General features: G+C 40.0%; 2 protein-coding genes across 2 annotated transcripts; both read left to right on the plus strand.

The window, feature by feature from the left end:
* Positions 1–159: 159 nt before the first annotated feature.
* Positions 160–10960, plus strand: LOC119488518 (alanine aminotransferase 2-like). Its single transcript, XM_037770253.1, has 11 exons — positions 160–495; positions 4578–4667; positions 4811–4919; positions 5040–5176; positions 6621–6864; positions 6938–7017; positions 7120–7256; positions 7994–8165; positions 8955–9110; positions 9583–9695; positions 10627–10960. The coding sequence occupies exons 1-11, from the start codon at positions 397–399 to the stop codon at positions 10715–10717; spliced, it is 1428 nt and encodes a 475-aa protein (XP_037626181.1). The 5' UTR covers positions 160–396; the 3' UTR covers positions 10718–10960.
* Positions 10961–12194: 1234 nt separating this feature from the next.
* Positions 12195–16570, plus strand: LOC119489013 (proproteinase E-like). Its single transcript, XM_037771117.1, has 8 exons — positions 12195–12263; positions 13198–13286; positions 13541–13638; positions 13747–13872; positions 14875–15011; positions 15871–16013; positions 16114–16266; positions 16513–16570. The coding sequence occupies exons 1-8, from the start codon at positions 12224–12226 to the stop codon at positions 16528–16530; spliced, it is 804 nt and encodes a 267-aa protein (XP_037627045.1). The 5' UTR covers positions 12195–12223; the 3' UTR covers positions 16531–16570.
* The last annotated feature ends 8439 nt before the right edge of the window (positions 16571–25009 follow it).

A 25009-nucleotide genomic window follows, 5' to 3' on the forward strand; every position in this document is an offset into this window, starting at 1 on the left:
TCGTTGGTGTTCTAACAACATTTAGTTTCTCTTATTCTCTTATTTATCTACTTCAAGCACTTTTTCTGGGACAATCCCAGCCAAAGCTGCCTAAAAGTATAAATCAAAAGTAAAACCCTCATATATACTGATATTTCCACTTATGTGTTTCTACTAGGCTGTTGTGTTTCCTCAATGCATCACGATATTCACACATTCTATCAGAGCTTGTATTATGAAATGACATGAGTGCAGGTTTAACATCTCCCATTAGGCCCGGCTTTATTTGGCACTTCTTTCACTTAGGGTGTGTCACAAGAGTTGTGTGAGGTCAGGTCTTCCCACTATCGCACCATCAAACAGGTTTCACTTCACAGGGGTAAGGCTTATGATTAAGACATCTTCAGTCAGACAGAGATGAGTTCTGTGCAGGAGGTTAACCCCATGGTGAGGGGGATCAGAGCCCCGAAGATCCTGCAGAGTCTAGCTGCACGCATCACACAGGAGATGACACAGGTGAGTCCCAGGTGAACTGATCTGTGCGACATGGCTGTTTTAGTTTGCTCCTGTATGAACCTGTCAGTGTGATATCATTGTACATATAGCAGACTTATTCCCAAGGGGAAGTTTTTTATAACGCTTTAGATTGCAGCACGCAACTACCTCATAATTACACGTTATGGTTTAATCTTTTGTAGCCTACTAACAGTGTACCAGTTCAGTACACTGTAAACAATTGCTGTTAATTTACAGCAGGATTTCAACAGTATTTACCTGTTATTGCTAAAAACAGTGCTTTACTGTTAATACAAAGGAAAACCTGTTAAATTACGCTCATAGGCTGTTTTTTAACTGAACTATAATGCATTCTTAAAAAAAAGCACTTTACTGCTGATCAACTGTCTAAAGTATCATCAGTAACAGTTACATGCAATATTTTTTTAATTCTGGGACCTGATCTGCACATGTGAGGCTTGTACATTGTACATGATTGTAAAATCAGTGAATTAGCTTTATTGTTCTTCACTCACATGTTGTTATGGTTTGCATTCTGTGCTTGTAGCCAGCTATAGACAGATATTTTGGGAAAAGTGTCAACAAGTCTATTATAGCCTTTTTCCTAACAAGTGCCTTTCATTGTATTTAGTGTGACTATTCCTATGTCTGTAACCTGCTAAGTCTATTCATCTAGGCAAAAAATAACGTTTATTAAAATGTATGTAAAAACCTAAATAGTGCATTAAAACAAATCAGTAAGATAATGTAAAAGAAAGGTGAAAAACAGCTATACAATGTATCTTTAAACAGTAAATTAACTGTAAAATACTGTGAAATTAATAAAAAAAAAACAGTTCAAACTGTATTTTTCATTAACAGTACAAAGCTGTAAATTTCAGTGACAGTATAATAATGTTAATTTTACAGTAACAGTGTATGTAGGCCTACCCAGAGCCTACATATATACTGGGCTAGTGTTGTACCGAAATCTGTGACCGCAGAGAGCCAGCAACACATGAGGTCACCATTTCTGGCGGATGCTTGTCTTGCTGTTGCATATTGTTTTCATGTCTACCTGTTCTTATGAACAGGACCGGTTCTACGAGGCATTGCACCCTCGGTTTTAATATTTTGCTCCAGACGCACGGACTGTGTGGGCCTCTCTCTGCGCGCCTTCTATTTTGGTTCATGTACTGTATGTGCAGCAGCACAACGTGCAAAAGGGCTGGGAGAAGGTGTGGTGATTATGAAATACTCTCTCAGACAGTCACAATCACTGGATTTATCAGTCCTGCTGGCTCCAGCTGCTGCAGGGATTTCATTAGGGAATCCGTTGCTTTTGCGCTTAATGTCGACTTTTATTGCACGTTTCGCTCGGCTATGGCGCCAGAAAAAACGGCAGTTTCATATTGTGTTTACTGCTTAGGAGGGCACTCCATTTATTTGTTGTTGTCCATTGACGGGGGGTGCGGAATAATGTAACGTCGGGTAATCCCGACCCGGTAGATTTATACCTGTAAGAAGTTACAAACAGTCATTTTAAAGCTGAAGTAGGCAAGATTGGAACAAATATGATTAATTATGATTCTAACGGCATCTGCAAGATCTCTGGACGGTTGTCAAGAATTTCGAGATCATTTATACTGTAGTTATTATTCAACTACTGGATACCTACTATGACAGGGTGGTATGACCATAAAACTGAGCATAAATCTGGACGTTTCAGGGAAGATGGACTGGTGACTTCTGCATCACTTAATACAGTACATCTGGTTTGATTTTATTTAGAAAATTACCTTATTACAGACAAATGGGCAAACTACACTGTTCCTTTATAATTTTGGGGTACTTAAAATAACCAGTCTTTCTGGCAATTGGCTCTTCAAGGTGCAAGCTTACCCTTTTTCAGCTCTGTGCTCAGCCTCCTTTCATCCCAGAAAATGAATAGATCAAACTATGAATCACACTGTGTATATGGTTAATGTACTCTTTTGACAGCAAACTGTGCAATTAATTTAGTTTGTTCTTCCATGTTATGAGGCAAGTGAAATCAAAACAAAGAGTTCTCATATTGTTCTCTGTAGTGGAGGGAACTAACAGTGCTTTAGAGAAGAACAGCCTGCACACCCTGTAGTTAACCTGTAACAAAATAAAGCACTGCAAAGTTACAGGTTAAGGGAATGAGGGCCGTAATAAAGCACTGTTCATTCCCTGTTGTTTCATTGCGTTACAGGATAACTACAGGGTATGCTGTGAGAACTAGATAAAATAAAATACACAAAATCACGTGCACCCCTCCCCTCTTTCCAAGCATATCGGAGAACCCAAGGTGACCTTCAGGTAATGTAAAACGTGAAAGGCCCTCTCTAGAGCCAGTGTTTGGTTTGTCCGTTCTGGGCCACTAAGCACAACAATTCTTAGTTTCAGGTGATTAGGATATACACCAATGAAGACATAGTTATGAATATTAGATTTAATTTAATTTCTGCCAATAAATCCCCCTAAATCATACACACTGGTCTGTGGCAGCTGCCAATTCTCTGGTGCTTGCTGTTGTTTCCCTTTTCCCTGGTGTTTTTTTGGTTGAGTTGCTGAGTTATTAGAGGGTTATTCAGTTCACCTGTTGCGCAGGGTGTGGGTACTGGCTCTTAAATGATAGTTGAGAGCAGCTTGGTGCATTCCCCTCTTGGCCAATCAGGGTGTAACGACGCCCTTTCAGTAGGGCTTAAAAGAGGAGGGAAACTGCACACCCAGTGTCATTCTGATCTCTCCTTCACTCAATGCAACATGTGTTATCAGTTTTATCAGAAACTCTGGTCTGTTTTGGGCCCTTTTGGGATTCTGTGATCTTTGTGTTTTGTTTGTTGAGAGTGTTGACTCTCCTAGTTGGGGAAACAAGTTAAGTGCCAACCAATTGGGTTACCTGCACTGGGACGTTTAGGTACTATTTGTGCAACGATCTGGCTTGCCTTACAATAGCCTAACGCCTGCAGGCTGTATTTTTGTATTCTATTCATTTGTTGATTTTCAATGAAACCCTTTATACCCATTTCTTTTAGTGTATTTTATTTGGGAAAACTTTAAAGGAGGGTAAAAGGAAAAACACAAACCAATATTTCAGTTTCCTTAATTGTTTGTTAATATAGAGGCATTGGTTCATTATTGAAGAGGCATTTGTTCATTATTATTATTAAGAAGGCATTTTATTTTATATTATTATGTGGATGGGAACTGTTTTTCAGTCTTCTGACTGAACAACTAAAGTCTGGGGAACTCAGTACCGCCACAGGTCCTTTAAGCGAAATGATGATTGGTATTACTTATTTTACTAAAAATAAAATATCTAAGTAGACTCCTTCCACCAATGCTAATAGCATATGACTTAATTTATATTACAAGTGTCCTAACAATGACCCAGGGAGCATTCCGTAACTTTTGGCTGTTAGCATTAGCTAAGGCTGACACCATCAACGTTTCACTGATGCCTCACCGGTATCATTGGTTGCATGATGACTCCAATGAACACTGATCACTGGTCAGCACTGGTTGACATGAATTAAATCATGGATGCCAGAAGTGGGGGGGCTAAGGGGCCATTGGCCAACAGGCAACAACAGCTGTCAGTGTGCTGACTTGACTATGACTTTCCCCAAACTGCATGTGATTATCATAAAGTGGGCATGTCTGTAAAGAGGAGACTCGTGGGTACCCATAGAACCCATTTTCATTCACATGTCTTGAGGTCAGAGGTCAAGGGACCCCTTTCAAAATGGCCATGACAATTTTTCCTTTAAGATTGTAACGTTATTTAGCCTCCTTCTCAACAAGCTAGTATGACATTCCTTAGGTTTTCTAGTTTCATATGATACCAGTATCTTCACTCTAGCTTTAATACAGAGCCCACTACAACCTAAAAAAATGCAAGATGTGTTAAAGAAATTAGTGTCATTAAAACAAATTAGCATTTACGCATTATTATCGCGGTAACTTTGACAGCCCTAATAACAACCTTAAAAAACATAAAAGACGGAAATTGGGTGTCAGGGTTGAAAAATACATACCCACCTGAGCGTGTGTCTAACCCACGCTGTTTTTCTCAGGGAGCGAAGAAACCCTTCCAGCAGGTGATTGATGTCAGTTCAGGGGATCCCCAAAGGGCAGGGATGGCACCCATCTCATTTATTCGCCAGGTTGGTGTTTAATATTTTATGTGTGTGTGTGTGTGTGTTTGTCTATCTGCCATACCTGCTCTCCTGCCCCCAAGGGGATCAGTGACATATAAAAAGACAGACGGCTACAAACTGAACCTGTCTGTGTTTGTTTGTCTTCTCAGGTCTTGGCAGTGTGTATTTACCCTGAGCTCCTCAAAGAAAAAAACCTTCCTCTGGATGTCAGGCAGAGGGCACAGAAGCTTCTGGGGGTCTGCAGTGGAGGGAGCGTAGGTCAGAATGAATAAAATGCATTCATTTGTACAGATTTGAAAACATTTGACCCAAAATGGTTCATAGAATTCCTTTGACTGGCACTTCTGCTCTAATTGCTGCCCACTCTGTCCATGACAGGCTCATACTCTTCTACCTCCCGTGGCATACCATATGTCCACAAAAGTGTTGCAGAATTCATCATGAGGCGAGATGGTGGAGTGAGTTCACACCCAGAAGACATAATCATCAGTAGTGGTTCTGAGAACCTTTTGTCGGTACGATGAAAATGTTTGTTTGGAGTATGATAAGTAAGACAGAACACACATCTGCACTGTGTATTACAAGTAAACATCCATTAATCTGTATAGGAACTGAGTCTAGACATGCAAATGTCAGTATTGTCTCAATAATAATGTCATTTTGCTCTTATGCATGCACATCCAAAGCTTGACAGACTGTCTAAGAGGAGTTTAGCGTACGGTCAATTGTAACAACTTTTTGCCATCCCTTTACTTTTTATCCAGTGCCATTGCCAAGTTGAAATATCAATATCTAGCCTAATACTTCCAAAATGATATTTTCCATCAGGCTCAGATACATTCTCTGTGATGAGTGCATAACATGTTAGTAAGCTAAACTAGGATGACTAAGATGGTGAACATGCTTGTTACAACCCGGAGTTGGTGTATGGGTAAAGGGAGTAACATTGAGCCGATGTTATCAGGCAATCACTTGTTTATTGATGGGTGATTGAAATTAAAGCTGAATAAAACATACAATGGGTTGAATTAATACTAAATGAAAACGAGGGTTTAGGGTGGCCGAAAAGGAGACAACGAAGGCACACACCCTAGCCCTGCACAATCCTAACAATCAGACAAATTATGCCACTGCTCTATGCACACTGAAATACAAACAAAACGAGTACCTCAACTAGTTAACATTCAGGTTAACAATTCTTCACTATCTAAAGTCCACTGACTCCAGTAGAACTTATACGCAACACTAACAATCGAGAGGCACGGGGAACAGATCAATTGAAATCACTGCCCGCCTTGGTCTAGTCACAGCTGGCCTTTAATTCTTTCCACGCGCCCCAGCCGGCTGGTGATTGGCTAATCACATGTGACGTGTCAGAGGCAGGACCACAAAAGGCGGGAAACGAAGGGCATCCACCTGAGGGTGTTCCGACGTGACGTCGTCTTGGAGCGACGGGACAGCAGAGCGCACCAAAAGAAAAGAGCACAGGGAGAGCGCCGCACAGCAACATACAACAATACAAACAATAACGAACGGTCACTTCTGAGACCGTAACAATGCTAAACATTACCTGAACATCATCAGCATGTTAAACACTGTCACCATGAGCATGTTAGCATAACAACCACTTACATTTAAAAAACAAACAAAAGCAAATTCCATCGAAATCTTTATTGGCAAAAGATTTGCAACATATTTTTACTTCACCACAAACTGTTAATTATTAATAAGGAACTGTCAACTGATGTATCCACCTTCATTATTTGCGGTTTAGAAATTGTGATCGTCTTGTCGTAGCTTGTCGGGTCACACCTGTATGTTTCAATGTTGCCATGTCGATGTAGGGATTAACAAAATGAGTTCAACGCTCTTATCCTCAATGCAAAAAGTACTTTAATGTGGAATAAAAGCATGCATTTTTGCATGTTCTTTAATTGTGTTGTTATTCATTGTGTTAAGCTGTTTTTGCACCTGATGGCCAGCGGAGAGGGGGAGACTCGGACAGGCGTGTTGACTCCGATGCCATGCCCACACACCCTGCCAATGCTGCTGGATGAGGCCGGGGTGACACCGGTGCCGTACCAGCTGATGGAGGACCGAGGCTGGGCTGTAGACCTGGACGAGCTGCACCGAGCTTTGAAGACAGCTAAGGGACGCTGCGAGCCCAGAGCCATTTACATCAGCAACCCAGGAAACCCCACAGGTAAACAACATACAGTAGCTATACATTAACTGATCTCCCCATTCTAATCTCACTATTATATGTCCTTCTGTAGGTCATGTGCAAGACAGGAAATCAATAGAAGAAGTGATTCATTTTGCTGCAACCGAGGGCCTCGTCCTGTTGGCTGAAGAGGTCATTACAAGCTACATGAAGAAACCGGCATCTAAAAGTTATTCTCATCAATGTTCAGTCTCAAACAAGCTCCCTCTCTTCGTGTCTTCTTGAACCTTCTAGGTGTACCAGGACAGCGTGTATGGACAGGAGAAAGAGTTTATTTCCTATAAGAGAGTGCTGTTTGAGATGGGCAAAGAGTACTCAGAGACAGTGGAGTTGATCTCTTTCCACTCTTTATCCGGCGCCTGCATGGGAGAGTGAGTATCACTGCTTCTTTAAAGGCTCTCTGTTAGATATTCAAAGCCATCGCCATGTTAAGAGCCGTGTGGAGGCAAACGATATGCTCTGAATTTCATGTTTAGCATCTTTAAGAACATACCTCTCCTTTGCCAAATATGTAAACTCAACACTCCACTACATAGCCTATTGCTCCCCATTAATGGCAATTGCAAGGACATTTTAAGAAGCCGAATACATAATATTCTTGGCATTGAAAGATGTAAACGTTAGGTGTATCAAATGTTGCAAGTGAATCAAATAAACACGGTTACATGGAGTGTATAGGAAAATATCGATACACTTGAGTATTATGTTAGGTGATACTGTATCGATTCTCAAAAACACTGTGTCAATTTTTAATTAATAGTTTACATGCAATGATTTGTGGCTCAGATTGCACAAACAGTAGTGCTATGATGTTGGATGTTACAGGAACTGTGATAAATGCAAATGCAGATTTCCCTGTTCTGATTGCATAAACAAAGTTAACTTGGTTTTTACTCAGATTTTATGCACACGGCTTTGTGTTCTTTATACTATGACAGTTTTCCTAAAACTAAATTTAAAAAAAACGCAATATATTAAATCGTAACCCCTGTATCATGGTATGTAACGTATCGCCATATTCTTGCCAATACATAGCCCTAGTTATATGGCTATAAAAACAATCAGCCTTCAGGTGACTGTAGATGAATTGTGCTCATCCTGTGTTTAGGTGTGGTCAGAGAGGAGGATATATGGAGCTAGTTAACTTGGACCCGGGAGTGGAATATTATTTAAAACATATTCAGGACCCTTTTAGCCCTCCAGTTTTACCACAGCTCGCTCTGGAGGTCATGGTCAACCCACCCACGCCTGGAGATCCTTCCTATAAAACATACTCACAGGTAGGGAAATCACCATTTCATCAAAAAGAATGACTGGAAAACCAAGTCTCTTACATACTGCTGCTTGTAAACAGTAACATAACTGCACCACATTAATAATTCTATGTATTTCTACTATATTTTTAGCCAAGTGGGAACAGTGCTCAGTATTTAAAAAAACTGGAAAACAGATTTTATTAATGTTTTATCACTTATTATTATTTAGATGGATTTGTTTTTAGTTTTGAATGTTTCTACAACTTTCCCATTAATTACTGCACTTCCAATAATTAAATAAAAAATTCTGGCATACTAATTCCATCATTGTTTATTACTGCGTGTATTTTGATGCAAATCCTGATCCAGATTAGAAGTATTTCCTATTATTAACTAATTAATCAAACTAATTCAAAAAATAGCTCTGCCTTTGCAGATGTCTGCCTCCTATATATATATATACATATAATCAAAAACAACAAAATCATAATATGGCAAACTGCAGCCCAACAGGCAACAACAGCTGTCAGTGTGTCAGTGTGCTGACTTGACTATGACTTGCCCCAAACTGCATGTGATTATCATAAAGTGGGCTTGTCTGTAAAGAGGAGACTCGTGGGTACCCATAGAACCCATTCACATTCACATATCTTGAGGTCAGAGGTCATGAAACCCTTCTGAATATGGCCATGACAGTTTTTCCTCACCAAAATTTTGTGCAAGTTTGGAATTTTATGTATTTTATTTTTTATTTTATGGCTTGTGTGCTTTTACAACTGGTAACCAGTGTTTGTCCTTTTTTCTCAATTCAAGGAGATTCTTCACTCGCAGTCAACTCTGTCCCAGAATGCCCAGCGTGCTTGTGAGATCCTGAATGATCTACCAGGTATCAACTGCCAACCAGGGATGGGGGGTGTCTTTCTTTATCCCTGTCTGCATTTACCACCGCAGATGATAGAAGAGGCCAAGGTGAGAAACCATCTCCACTGGGCCTTAAGTTCTCAAGCTTTACTACAATTTATGGATGTGGTGCTTTTAATGTAACTCATTAATATTTTCTGATGCTGTAATGTATTTGTTTACATCAATAATGTTTGTAAACCAAAAGTAAAAAAGCAAATATTTTCAGTTATGATCAGTTGAAAAAACACAGAAAGTGTGAATATATGCGTCATTTACAGGGTCAACAAAATAATCATTGTATCATAAATGTTTTCTGATGTTATTTACATCAGTAATATGTGTTAACAAACAGGCAGTGTAATAGTTAAAAAGCTAAACAATTAGGGCTTTATTTCATTCTAAATTTCTAAAGTCGCAGATGTCATTGGTGATTAGAAACAATTTAACATTGATTACTGTTGTGTCTCAAATCTCATCTTATGCATGCAAAGCTGTAGTTTTAGCAGTAATTTGAATTGGGCACTGTTATTAACTTCAGATGTTAGGAGTGGAGGCCGATGTGCTTTACTGTCAGAGGTTACTGGAGGAGGAAGGTGTGTGTTTGGGAGCCGGCTGTGAGAACGGACAAGAAGAACCAAACTACCACATCAGGTAAGAAATTTGAGTTTTAGACCTTCAGAGTGAGGACATTTTTGGAAAGAGAGGACATCATTTTTTCTTGGAAAGAGAGGACATTTTTTAAACTGAGTCATTTTTGGATAATGAGGACATTTTTGGAAAGAGGATATTTTGGGAAAACAAGTACATTTTGGAAAAGGGTCACTTTATGAAAGGATTTAGGAAGATCAGGATCTTTAGGAACGCAAGAACATTTTTGGGAAATCAGGAAATTTTACAGCATTTTTGATATGAGAGGACACTTTCGGAAAGTGAGGATATTTGGGAAACATGTAACTTTAGGAAGGTGGGGAATTCGAGGACTCTTTTGGAAAGAGTTCAGTCGATGAAAATCAAGACGTTTTGTAAAGCAGGGAATAACTGAAAACACACGTTTCGCTGAGCAGGGTACTTAAGAGCCTTTGTTGCATTTTTATCTGTTTTTACTCAAATTTGACATTTATTTTATTTCTACTTTTTCTAGGGCTGTCAAAGTTAACGCAATAATGACGCGTTAACGCAAATTTGTTTTAACATCACTAATTTCTTTAACGCATCTTGTGATTTTTAGGTGGTAACAGGCTCTGTTTTAAAGCTAGAGTAAAGATACTTGTATCTTTTGAAACTAGAAGACCTAAATCCATTGGTACCAACCATGTCATACTAGTTTGTTGCAAAGGAGAATACATTTTCAAAGGGGTCCTTTGACCTCTGACCTCAAGATATGTGAATGTAAATGGGTTCTATGGGTACCCATGAGTCTCCCCTTTACAGACATGTCCACTTTATGATAATCACAAGCAGTTTGAGGCAAGTCATAGTCAAGTCAGCACACTGACACACTGACAGCTGTTGTTGACTGTTGGGCTGCAGTTTGCCATATTATGATTTTGTTGTTTTTGATTATATTTTTTTCCCCTCACAGGCTGTGTGTTTTGGCTCCTCCTGCCACCCTGGAGGAGATCTTGGCACGAATTCGCTCTTTCCACCTGCGCCTGCTGGACAGATTTCCCTGACAGAAGTGTCAAGGACACAGACTCTGTAGAAAATTACCAAAACATGGTTGACGTGTTTTGTCTTGTGAAAGTTTTAAATTGAAATTGTCAGTATAATGAATAACTTGTTTCTTGATCCTGCAAAGACTAAAATGTACTTTGATACTAAGATAAGATAAGATCAAATAAGATATTCCTTTATTAGTCCCGCAGGGGGAAATTTGCAGTGTACAGCAGCAAAGGGGATAGTGCAAAAAAACAAGATGCATCAGCTAACACAGTAAAAAAGAGCTAAACAAAGTGTAACAAAATATGAACCGTTTAAATAGAAGGAAGTATAAAAATAGGAACAGTATATACAGTATTGACAATAAACAGACCATTAACAAAATTGCACAAGTGGAAAATGATATTGCACAGTGAGAATGAAATGAACTTCCACCTGAAAATATCAGGTTATTGTCAGTTTTTGGTGTGTAAGTGGTCTACCGGGAGCAGTGCTGGTTGTGGAGTCTGACAGCTGCAGGAAGGAAGGACCTGCGATAGCGCTCCTTCACACACTTACTATATAATAACCCTGTGAATTAAAAGATGTAAGCCATCTAATGACACTTTTTGAGTTTTTGTAAAAGTACAACAGACGCAATCAATAAAGGATCTTTGAATTATTAATGATGTTTGATTTGATTTCACTTTATTATCAGGATATTTTTCTGAAATGTGTCTTGCGTCTCAAGGCTGTTTCACATAGTCTACACACCAAAACACATACTACAAACATGCAGTATATTAACACATCAGACATTACCAGTGGTGGAAGAATTATTCAGATTTACTTAAGTAAAAGTACTAATACCACACTGTGAAAAAACATTTCATATTGCATTGCACAATGCTTAAAATTAAATTTAAAATTGAATTTACTACAAGTACCTCAAATTTGTACGTAAGTACGGTACTCGATTAAATGTAGGCTACTAGTTACAGTCCACCACTGCTGAGTCCATACTAACACTTTGTATTGTAGATTGGAAAAATAACAGAATCAGTGTGTTTGCTTCAGATGATCTGAGTCTCCCAAGAGAGTAAATACATTGTTACAGTCTGTGTTGGAGGATACAAGTTAACTGGAAGACCAAAAATTAGTGGATTGATTGATTAAATGCTCCATTAATTATCATATATTACACTCCTACCATCCCTGTAGTACAAGTATAAATTACCCCCTGTTAATGTTAAAGTCAAATATTTTGTTATATTTCTGTACACATGTGCTGACTTGTTCTTGCCCTGGCTCTGGAGGGGTTATGTAAGGACAATCGAAACAGATGCAGCAGGGAACATAGATTCCCAAGTCAAAGACTGGCCTTACGTGTGTTTATTTGAGTGTATTTGTGTGTGTGTGTGTGTGTGTGTGTGTGTGTGTGTGTGTGTGTGTGTGTGTGCGTGTGTGTTTGTGTCTGATTACGATTCAGTTTTGAGAGTATAAAAGCCATACGACACGCTGACAGTCCAATCTGAGGAATCATGATGAAAGCGGCCCTTGTCCTGCTGTTTGCTGCCTACGGTGAGTCTACCTGATTTAAAGAGGGGCATCTCTACCTCGAGAAGGGTTAGAGCTAAAGGATTAGATAGAGTTATTCTGTATTTTTCTTACTATCAACATATCCCATGAAAAGACCAACATCTACAATGTGTTTGTTCGTACTTTCTGACTACCCGACCCTGTCTGTGGCACTCAGCCCTAAGCCTATTGGTTCCTACTAAAGACACAAATTCTGAAAAATAAAAATAAACATAGTTTAATTTAAAAAAGAAAATTACAACGGGTAGTATTTTTTAAAATTATTTTTCTTTTTCTTATGTTTCTTTTTTTGTTTTATATATGTTGTTGCTGCTGTCTGTATGTCCCTTTTACAAGTATGTGCATGTATTCCTTTAACCTTAAATAAAAAAAAAAAAGAAAAAAAAAAAGAAAAGGCTCTTTAATTACCTAAATTAGCTGGTTAATGTACTTTTTAGCAAATGTTACTTAAAAAGGAGGAAATAGCGCATTTGTTCCGCCCTATTTTCAGCGGCGTATGAATCCACATTTGGTGCTTTAGCGAGTATTTGGCAGGATGGTTTGTGTGGGATTGAGCCAAAATGAGCCCCATGTGTGACCTCAGCCCTCTCTAACTTGTATCCAGCATAGAGTTGCATCTTTGAAAATGTTTTTGTGATCTTACAGATGTTTGCTCTCTGCCCAGAAACCAATATCCTCAAACTGCACCGGACTGCCAAAGCTGGGTTTCGCCTCGAGCAAACATTTTATCATTCCAGGCAGACAGTGTTAATCTTTCAGACCTTCGCAATACCTCTGAATATGCAACTTCCTACTGCAAATTGAAAGTTTGCATAGAAAAACTGAGAAATGTACGCAGTGCTGCAGAGTAACAACTTTCAGGATCAGAGCTGAGCTGTGTCAGCCTTTGTAATCTCCCGTTCTTTCTGTGGCCCAGCTCACGGGTGCGGCAGGCCCACCTATCCACCCATTGTGAGCCGTGTTGTGAACGGGGAAGATGCTCAACCTTACAGCTGGCCCTGGCAGGTGAGTTGATAATAATAATAATTGATAATTTGGCAGTATGGCAGATAATACACACCATGAGGTGATAAAGATCTGCCAACTGCTTCACATTTTACTCTATCACATCTCTTAAAGTAGCTATCCTTCTATCTCAAATAAGCATCTCAAAATTGTACTTAAGTACAGTACTTGAGTAAATGTATTTAGTTGGTTACTTATTATAGTGATGCATAAACTCTGCTGGCACTAAAGCCGTCTCTCTGTGTGTTTCTCAGATCTCTCTGCAGTATCGCAGCGGCTCCAGGTACCATCACACCTGTGGAGGCACTCTGATCGCTCCCAACTGGGTCATGACTGCTGGTCACTGCATTGGGTAGATCACAGTTTACTCTCACTCTCTGTATTGTTTTATCACATGATGTGAAATGAAGGTTTAATCTAAACCGTGTATTTGTGTCCGTCAAACATATCTGTGTTTTAGATCTCGCACCTACCGTGTCGTGGTGGGCGAGTATGACCTCACCAGACAGGAGATCTATGAGCAGATTAAAGGTGTGGAGAAGATCGTGGTTCACCCTAACTGGGATGATAACTGCCTGTCTTGTGGGTATGTGTATAATAACTCCTCCATACAGCTGTTTTCCTCCTGTGTTTCAAATTTGAAGTTGAATTGATTGATGTTTTGGTTACTTGGAGGCAAATGGACTTAAGTTTGGTGCCCTTGTCTAATACTTATAATATAACTTATTGAGCTGAGTTGTTTTTGGGGCAGGCTGTTAGGTCTTGTTGTAATGTACTGTAATTTGTATATACTGTATATCCCACAAAATCAATTTGTATGTATTCCATGTAATCGTGAACCACAAAGTATAAAAAGCAACAAATGCCACTTAGGGCGGAGGTCGGAATGGATAAAAAACACCTTAAATCTGATTGGCTACCCCTGATGCCACCCCATTATCCTAAGCTATGATTGGCTATCTGCCAATAAACCTGACTTCATATGTTTATATGTGCAATTCAGTCTTGAACCTGAGAGGCAGCAGTGCACCTGAGTATGCACCTATCCTGCCAAAAAACAAGAATAAGAATATAAGAGCACGATTTTAGTCTGATTTGGAGCGATACTTTGTTTTGTTGTGAATGGTAGGTCTATTTATCTTTTTAAACTTATTTTTTTGGGGGCATTTTTTAAGCATTTTATTGACAGTGGATAGAGTCTTGGAAAGGGGGAGAGAGAGAGAGTGGATGAGGAAAGGGCCACAGGCCGGATTCGAACCCGGGCCACCGTGGTCAGGACTGAAGCCTGTTACATGGGCGCCCGCTCTACCAACTGAGCTAACCAGGCGCCCCAGGTCTATTTATCTTTAAGATTAAAAATTTAAACAGAGCAATATAAGTAACTGTAAAACACTGCAATGTTAGTAATTAAAGTAGATAAGAGTAGCGCACGTATTTCATGCCACAGTGTGACCCCCACTTCGGACACCCCAGCCAAAAAACTCTGGACACGCCGCCGTTTGGGGAAAAGGTTTTCAAGTTTGTGATTAAATTCATCATGGAAAGTTAGAGTTCTGTGTTTCAACGTAATTTTTTTCTTGTTGTTCAGTAACGACATTGCGATGATCAAACTGTCCTCACCTGCTCTTCTGGACGACAAAGTACAGCCCGCCTGTATTCCAGAGAGTGGAGAGATCGCTCCTCACAACGACCCCTGCTACATCACCGGCTGGGGAAGAATCTACAGTGAGTGTTTGTAATGTCACAGCACACCGATGCTGATCTATAACCCATTCTCAATGCTACCATGTGACTCTACTGATCCAATAAAATGAATGGTTATGTAGTTTAGCAGTGGTTAATAAACTTTGCTTAATCTCAGCCACTTAAAGTCGGGGTAAAGTCAAATCTGAGAAAATAATTGCTGAAATAATTTGAAAAGACTGAACTATAGAATACTGAGTTGTGGAGTTAGACCGTTAAACTGTTTTTTTCCATTTTTGTGTTCAGTATATTTTGGGCGGGCCTGAAATCGTGGCTCTATGACACACTGGAACCAAATTTTCAGAATAATATTAACTGTAAATATTCAAACAAAATTTGATTAAAACATACTTTTGCCTGATTTCCCTGTGTTCTTACATTCAAATTAAACACATTTGTCCCCAATGCAGCATCTTTTCACCGTCAAGGCTTTTATATCTTACAGTTACTTTTTGGGATTGTAGTATTGAACATATTGATCATATTAAAGAGGAATCATATTGCACTGTGTCACAGGATGCTTTAAAGGAATAGTTTGAAATTCTGGGACATACGCTCATTTGCTTTTTGCAGAGAGTTAGATGTGAACAGCCATGCATAGTAAACATTACAATAATGAGAACAATAAAAATCCTGATGGCAAAATCATTTTTTATTAACTCCCCTGTCATCTCAGTTTACAAAGTTACTTTAACAGCAGAACTATGGGAAAGTCCACAGGCTGTAAACAAATATTTTTTGTAAACTAACGTGATGGTGTCTCTTAGAGCAGCAGCCATCTGGTTGCATCATGTAACACCACCTTGACGATGATCTAGGTTTTTAATTTGTATTCCTGCAGGTGGCGGTCCCCTGGCCTCTAAGCTCCAGCAGGCTATCCTTCCTGTGGTCGGCCACAGCGTTTGCAGCGGCAGCAGTTGGTGGGGGGGCACTGTGAAACCCACAATGATCTGTGGTGGTGGTGACATCCGCTCTGGCTGCCATGTATGCAACGCTCCCTTCATCACAACACGATAATAACTGCAGGTTCACACTGTATTGTTCTGTCGCCTTCACTTGTCTTCTGTCTTTTTTTTCTCTGCAGGGGGATTCAGGAGGTCCTCTGAACTGCAGGGGCGTTGATGGCAGGTGGTATGTGCAGGGGGTGACCAGCTTCGTCTCATCTCGGGGATGCAACACTCTCAGGAAGCCCACCGTGTTCACTCGCACCTCTTCCTTCACCAAGTGGATCAGTGATGTAAGTTTCCAGAAAAAGCACAGTTCCATGTGACGTACAGATGGGTAACAAATGAAAGAAAAAAACAACATAAAACGTGTTTTAAAGAGTCCAAAACAGCCTCAGTATTCCAAGTCTGTATTGGAGAGAATGAAAGATCAGTCAAGTCATGAGGCCCGCAGAGGAAATCTGTTTATTTGCTATTTTTATGTGGCTTGTCAATATTTCTTACTCTCTCTTTTTTTTTTTTTTTTTTTAATCTTTCAGACGATGCTGAGGAACTGAAGACTTGGAGCTATGCAATAAATCCATTTCATCAACTACAGAATGTCTCACTTGTCTTTCAGTTTTATTTTTAGAATGCAAGTAGTCTCACATAACCAGACCTCCCAACACTTTCTCATCCCAACTTGTCACATACAGCTGTTTTGTCATGTCCATTGGCATCATATTATTTTGGCATCAAAACGACTATAGTTAGGTTTAGGAAAGAACTACATGGTTGGGCTTAGAACTACTATGTTTGTACAGTGAAAATGAAACTGGACGTTGTGAACACGGGACACGAACAAACATCTGATTGTAACGTGAAAGTGAAACATAAAGCACAGACACAAACAGCGGTCTCCTGGATGAAAGCCGAAGACGATTGTTTGACCCATCGTTGTTTCACTCTTAAAACTACATCACCACAGCCACTCCAGTTACTGTAGCTATGGATGGATTCATATTGTAGTCAATGGAAAGAGAGCCTGTTAACTCTGCTTAAATGCATTTACTTGGTCACATTTATAAAATATTTAACATTAATATGTTTTCATTAACACATGCAAAAAAACAAATTTGTGATTTATCAAAGGTATATCTCTTCGAAATGGCTGGTTTACCTATTCAAAAAAATATGGGTGATGCGGAAATGGCAGTAAAACTGGTCAGGAACGTTCCTTTACGCACAAATTCGCTCTTCTCACAATTTATAGACAAGGCCTAATGTGAATTGGGTCACGATAGTTTGTCATTTTAAAAAAGTGGGTCCCCAGAAAAAAAGTTTGGGAAACATTGCTTTAGACAGTTAAAAAAGGGGGTAAAAATTGATGCAGCAGAGATATTGTCTTTTTTTCCTTGTCAGTTTGGTCAGGGATTGAGATGTGTTATGCTAGTAACAGCTGATGTAGCCTGGAGCCTCTATCCTGCAGCAGAGATATGAGGAGCTACAGGGGTCTAGTAAGCTCACTTCTTTACTCTACACCTCCAGATTGTTTTGATTTTCAAACTTAATGGTCTTCAGTCCCCGATGCTAACTCAAGTGACACCTGTAGACAGCTCTTGATGTGTAAAATAAGTGGAGCTTCCTAACATTAACTCCAGAACAGTCCAATGCTGTAGGAACTGGAGGGGGTGTATTTTCAGTGGGTGACCACAAGGTGTCAGTGTTAGCTTTTGCAGTCGATGAACAGATGTGACTGAAGGCGGCTGGTTTGGTTCCCTGATGAGAGAAGAGGAGGGGGCAACATCCATATAGACTTGCATGTGTTCTGAACATAAAAAAAGTGTATTTCATGCATCAAATCAGTTGTATGGAGCTGCACATGACTGTGGACTTTCCAGCTTAATTCAGTATGTAGCGAAACTTCAGCCAGATGACCGAAAAAATTACACTGATCCTGCAGGTTTGAAATTTGATTCAATTAAACCTAACCTTGCCCTAAACTTAAGCCAAGTCTTCACCCTAAAATGTAACGATTTACATTGTGGGGACTTGCATTTTGTCCCCAAAAGGAAGGCGAGTCCCCATAATGTGACTGTGTAAACAGATTTAGGTCCCCACAACATGAGAAATACACGCACGCACACATACACACACACACACACACGTTGTGTTTCCATCACTTTAGAGGACATTCCATTGACTTACATTCATCTCCTGGAGACTTACCCTAACCCTGAACATAACTGCTACATGCCTAATCCTAACCCTTACCCTAACCTTAACTTAAACCTAAACCTAAACCAAGTCTTCACCCTAAAATGAAATGATTTACGTTATGGGGATTTGCATTTTGTCCCCTAAAGGAAAGTCAGTAAACAGATTTATGTCCCCACAACATGAGTAATACACACACACACACACACACACACACACGCACACGCACATGCACACACACACACACACACACACACACACACACACACACACGTGATATATGACCTGAGTGCAAAAGAAAGAAAAAGTGAAAAATGGCAGCTGGCTTTGTTTCCATCTGGGGGGACTCCTCCAGCCTTTAGCTGCCTGCAGTCCAGCACAGCGAGTGAATGAGTGAGCTTCAGATCACAGGCCATTGGCTGGCTGCTCATTACCGAACAATGCATTAAATCCTCGGCTGTAAATAATGTGATAACTCCTGTGCGGGGCTCAGCGTTATCCACAGGAATTGGCGGCCATCTTTCCTTTTTTCCCCCCTGCTTCATTTCTCTCTCATCACTCACTCTCTCTATCCTTTCACCATCCTATCCTTTCGAGTTCAATTTTGCACATGCTATGTAATTATTCCACCCCAGTTGCTCCAGGGAGAGAAAGAGTGAGAGGGCTCATTCCTCAAAAGCAAAGCCCCACAATCCACTCCCGCCTACCCCCTCCCCCCGTCTCCATCCATCCAGCCTCCACCGCTCAGCTCAGGGTGCTCCACTGCAGGAGGCAGAGGGAAACCACAGCATTATTACCGAGGCTTCACAGAAACGCAGAATCAGCAGCTTTACAGGAGAAAAAACCAAGGCAGGAAATAAACACTCATAAGGTTCAACTCCACCAATACATGGGAGGAGGGGCAGTAAACATATAGGAGGTATAACGCAGGTGGATCTGCACTGATGATTAAGGCCCTGTCTACACATAAACAGATATTTTTTAAAATGGATATTTAAAAAAAAAAAAAAAATCTGTCCACACGACCTTCGTTTTACAAAATTTCTCCGTCCACATTAAAGCGCAAAAATGACTCCAAGCACTTGCCGTAATATTTACGTCACCACAAGTGAGATCACAAGTTAAAGGTCAAGGATTTTTGTCACTAGCCCTCCCACTCCCTTTCCTTCGGCTTCATTACAGTCAGTTTAGATAACGGTCAACAGTCATTACAGATATCGTTATTGTCGGCTAGGGGCTGGGATTCCTGGACGAACTGCATGACTGTCATCACTCTGCTGTCATCAGCTGTCTCTTTACATGCATAAATGATGAAAGGGAGGTCATTCAAGTTTATGTCCATTGCCCTTCTGAGTGCTCCAAACCTCGCCTTCAATCGGCCAAAAGCACATTCAATCACCATTCGGCCTTGGCATGTTTAATGTGTTCCCTGCTTTGGCCCCCTGTGACTGTAATATTTTTTAAATTAGTCCTAGCAGTGCTAACAAAACGTAAAAAAGACGGTAGTTTGTCATCTTTGTTATTGTTTCCTGCACATGCCCATTACACAAAGCAACCATGGTCACGCACAAAATGAGGAGAGGACGTTATCTTTTCCCAAACGCTTCGTTTTACACGTCCACGCAGATACAAAGTTTTTAAAAATTTGCGCTTTAGAAGGTGTTTTCTAAAGTATCCGTTTTTGTGACCCAAAACTCTGTTTGCGTGTGGACGAGAGGCCAAAACATAGAGGAAAATATCCTTTTTTTTAAATTATCTGTATAAATGTGGACAGGGCCTAAAATGCCTGTCGTGAAATCAACACTTTAAGAGGCAGAGGCTCTTGGCCCTCTGTTACTGTGAGGACCTTTACCTACTTACTAACGTTTTCCTTTAATTTGTGGTTGAAAATTCCAATAACGTCTGTTGCACAGGATGTGATTTTGTAGTATGCAAATAGGAGAGCCTCCACACACTAAGGTCTCTATTTGCTCTCTTTGTTTAATTACATACAAGCTTTCAGTCACAGGCTGTCCTCAGACACACAGAGCAAAATCAGACTCAAGGAACAATTAGCTTCATATATAGACAGAGCAGTAATTAGCCCAAATGCAACACATCTGTGTATCCCTGACACAAGACCTTACACTCAAGGATGTTGTAGTCTAACGAGATGTATGGACTACAGAAATTAAGAAAAAGATAAAGGATACAAGAGAAAAGAAAAACAGAAAACACTTTTTAAAGTGGACAGAACAATAAATAATGATTAGATGAAAAACATTGGGCACATATCTATATGTGGCTAAATAAAAAAAAGAAAAAGAGAGGGACAGAAACTGTTGAGACACAAGGTTGAATAATGGTTTCAATTTGATATCATAATTGCTTCTAAAATTTACAACCTTAATTTCAACTTTAAAAAACGTGTAGTCAGGCTGTTAGTTGAGGTGTTCCTCTTGTTCCTTCAAGTAGGGGAGAACGGGGTTGTTCTGTATCTATTATAGATTCCCTTTCAATGTGTAATGGGAGCCTAACGTGTCAGGTAGGAATGGAGTGACCTTACTCTCCTTAAACTTATTCTGTCCAAAAGATATGGACTGTCAAATACGTCTTGTGCCCTTGTGACAACCATCCCCATCGGGGGGTAGGTAGTCACACACTACGGGGTTGGTTGTCCCTTTGTTATTTTAATGGGGAACAATAAAAAAATGGAGGCAATCTTAAAAATGAATTTTAAAAAGTTTAATTTCACTGAAATGCAACAATCAAACAAATCTCATGCATCGTGAGAACATAAACAGAAAAAATCATTCCTATAAGTGCAATTTTTTGTCCAATAATAATATATGGGCTGTTAAAAAATATTTAATCATGATTAATTGCATGATAGTCTATAGTTAGATTAATTGCAAATTAATGGCACATTTTTGATCTGTTCAAAATGTACCTTATAGGGAGATTTGTCAAGTATTTAATATTCTTATCAACATGGGAGTGGGCAAATCTGCCTTATGCAAACACATGTATGTATTTATTATTAGAAATCAATTAACAACACAAAACAATGTCAAATATTGTCCAGAAACCCTCACAGGTACTGCATTTAGCATAAAACAATATGCTCAAATCATAACATGGCCAACTCAAGCCCAACAGGCAACAACAGCTGTCAGTGTGTCAGTGTGCTGACTTGACTATGACTATGACTATGAGGCAAAACTGCATGTGATTATCATAAAGTGAGCATGTCTGTAAAGGGGAGACTCGTGGGAACCTATAGAACCTATTTACATTCACATATCTTGAGGTCAGAGGTCAAGGGACTCCTTTGAAAATGGTCATGACATGGTTGGCACCAATGGATTCCTTAGGTTTTCTAGTTTCATATGATACCAGTATTTTCACTCTGGCTTTAATACTGAGCCTCGTACTACCTAAAAATCGCAAGTTGCGTTAATGCGTTAAAGAAATGAGTGGCGTTAAAACTAATTTGTGTAAATGTGTTATTATCGCGTTAATCTTTGACAGCCCTAAAAATAATCAAATCATCCTTAGGTCAATCACTCACCATCAGTTACATGTGACAACCAACCCCGGAGAGAATGTGACCAGCATCCCCAGCTGGGATTTTTTGCTAGCGACTAAGCCAACAACCACATGTTGTAACCTAGCTAAGAAAAAATCTGAGCTATAGCTCTTCCTTCATAATTTTGAATGTTAATAATTGTTTTATTGTAAACCCAATGTGTAAAAGCCCAGAAGAGAAACACAGAAGAGCTGGATATTTACATATTGACTTGAAAAACACAAAAAGTCCTCTCACCTCAATGTCAAGTGTCTTATTCTGAAAATTTCAGTCCCAACATTTTTTAACAGCACCTTTTAGGGAGCGAGATCTAATGAATGTGACAACCAACCCCGTTCTCTCCTATCTAACATGTTTGTAATGGAGTTTTAGAAGAAGACGCTTTATTTGTCAACATGCAACATGCATTTTCGGAGGGGTCAGCCATAGTATGGCTGCCCTGTAGCAGATTTTGGGGGGTCAGTGCTTTGCTCAAGGACACCTCGACAGTGCCTTACCAGGCCGCACTCTATTCTTGGTCCCTACGGGGACTTTAATCGGCAACCCTCCGGTTCCCAAGCCAAGTCCCCACGGACTGAGCTACTGCCCCCATCTAATGAATAGGTAATACTTAATAAAATTAAGTGAATTTTTCATGGAGGGACACGAGGGACATTTTTGGCCTGGAGAGCAGTCTCAGCCCCTCGGCTTTATGAGATTTTCTGAACATTTTCTAGAGAAATGATTATTTAAACTTGTTTTCTCCAGTTTATTTTCAGTAAACTAATTTCCCCTATTTATGGATGTGCAGTTTTCCTTGCAGAAGACCTGAAAGGGCCAGAATGACTTTCATTTGCATTATGAGGCCTAATTACTGTAATAACCTACAAAGGAAATTTGTCGTAAAGTCGTTTGTGCCCGTGTTGCTATGTAACTGAGCCGTCATTTGGATGCCACTTTTAATTTTTCCTTATGTGCTTTCTCTGGTTTCTCAAATGCAATTAGATCCTCATGTTAATCCAATCCCCACCACCGATTGTCTGCCTGTTTGTTTGGCCATCTGCCTGCTGACCTGCCTGCCTGCCTAGATTTCCACTGCAGACATGACGGCAGCTAACACACACACACATACGGTATAGCAGATTTGATGCACCTCGCTCTAAACACGGTATACAAACAGGAGGTGACATACGAACACAAGAATAAGACATCAGCGGGGACCGAGTGTGCAGGAGTGAACTAAATGTGCTGCTGTCAGAAAGGAGGTGTGTTGCTCCTCTAAGGAGTTACAGCGGGAGCTCGCAAGCTGTCGTGATGCTCACCATGGCGACCCAACAGGACAGGCTGCTTGTTTTCATTCTCCTCATTTCTCTATTCTGTTCTACACCTCTTGTTTGTCTGTCTTTACTTGTATCTGTTTGTCTGTCTTTCCTTCCCTCTGTCACTCTTTCACAAGTATCGATGCAGAGTGTCTCAACTCTCCAAAGCCTATTTCAGCATCACTTTATGCCCAGATTGTTTTGCAGCAGTTAACCAATGTATGTATAACAATGTATTACACATCAGCTAGTGCAGGGATAACGGGCTTCTATATCTTCATCTATTTTTCTGGTAGTATGGGGCCCAGAAACCAATAAAAGGCAGAAAAAGGCCAAACTTGTGAAAAATGGGAAATGTTGCCCTGCTGTAAAAGGAAAACTAAGAAATTGAAAAATACAATAAACAATAGTTACATTTTTGATTTGATACGGTGAATGTAGACATACCCTGTCAGGAAACAGGAAGGGAGGGGGGAGACTCCCAGCGGCTGAAAGTTGGCTGGGAATTGGCTGGCTGCATCTGTAAGAAAAGGCCCCCAGACTTTTTCAGATTTATTAGCGTTCCGCTTCAATTTGTATTTAATTTTTTTTAATCTTCAAGTTAAACATAATCTCTCTAAGCCATCTTGTATGAGATGGTGGCACCGATCTCCTCCAATGGAGGAGGCGTCAAGCTATAACAGAGTAGTAAAGGAAACCACATTACACATTTCGGCCGGCCACACTGCGTCTCCCGGTCTCAATCCAAACAAGGTAATAATCAGAAGGAGTTCGATTGTCGTTTCATGTGCAATAAGAACACCGTTCTTGCTTTTAGTGTGTCCTTTATACACTATATAGTCTGTACTTACTGCAATGCAAAAAAATAAATATGGTACGCTGAGAGCTAGTAACGTAAAATAAAAAGTGTGAAAGACTGCTTATGGCTGGTGGAAGGGGAGGTGGACGGGTCCAACAAACACAGGATTTTCAAGCAGTAAACCAGTGTTTCTGTACCAAAGTGTTGTTGAGTTATATTTGAAGTTACGTTCGTGACGTGTTTTCCATAAATACGTTACGCTGTTTCCATACCTATTTTACTTTATTGTAAATATGTATGTTTAGGTACTTATTTTTAAGCCCAAACCATGATTGATTTTGTTTCCTAAACCTAACTGCGGCTGTTACCGTAGTTTTGTTGTGTGATGTAAACGCAAAAAGAGGCATGCAAATGACGCAAAACGACTAAAATGTGTTCTCATGACACGTGGAATGTCCTTGTAATGTCGTGTTATTATAGAGATTGGATTGATATATAAGATGTTATTATATAGCTTTATTGAAAGTATTTATGTAATTCCCAGTAGGAAGAGAGGTAAAGAGACAGTGTCGCCATAAATCTAAAAGATTTACAGACAAGTGAACGGTGGAATCTAGACACACCCTGTGGGGTTCTTCCAGCGGCCGAAAGTTGGCTGGGAACTGGCTGGCTGCATCTGTAAGAAAAGGCCTCCAGACTCTTTCAGATTTATTAATGTAATTTTTTTTCAAGCTTCAAGTAAAACATAATCTCTCTCTAGCCATCTTATATGAGACGTGGCAACGATCTCCTCCAACTAAGGATGCTGGTACAGCAGTAGTAAAGGCAACCACATTGCGCGTTTCGGCTGGCCACACTGCTCCCGCTGTCTCAATCCAAACAAGGCAATAATAGGAAGGGGTTCTAATTGTTATATTATACATTTCGCTCAATCGCTAGTTTCAAGTCTGCCTCAATACAGCATGACGTTCATTTAATAAATTATGGTCCCATTTAGAGTCAGATAGTCCATAAAGCAGGGGATGCTTTAGGGAGTGGCCACCTTGTGATTGACAGGTCTCTACCACGATGTTGTCCAGTCTGGGAGTTGTCTGTGTTTTCGTCTTAGAACTTTAACCCTTTCACATTGTGTTTTCAGTTCAGAAAATTTAATTGTAACATTTTGGTCGCCTAAA

This window comes from Sebastes umbrosus, chromosome 5 (genome assembly GCF_015220745.1).
Source record: "Sebastes umbrosus isolate fSebUmb1 chromosome 5, fSebUmb1.pri, whole genome shotgun sequence".
Taxonomy (NCBI): domain Eukaryota; kingdom Metazoa; phylum Chordata; class Actinopteri; order Perciformes; family Sebastidae; genus Sebastes; species Sebastes umbrosus.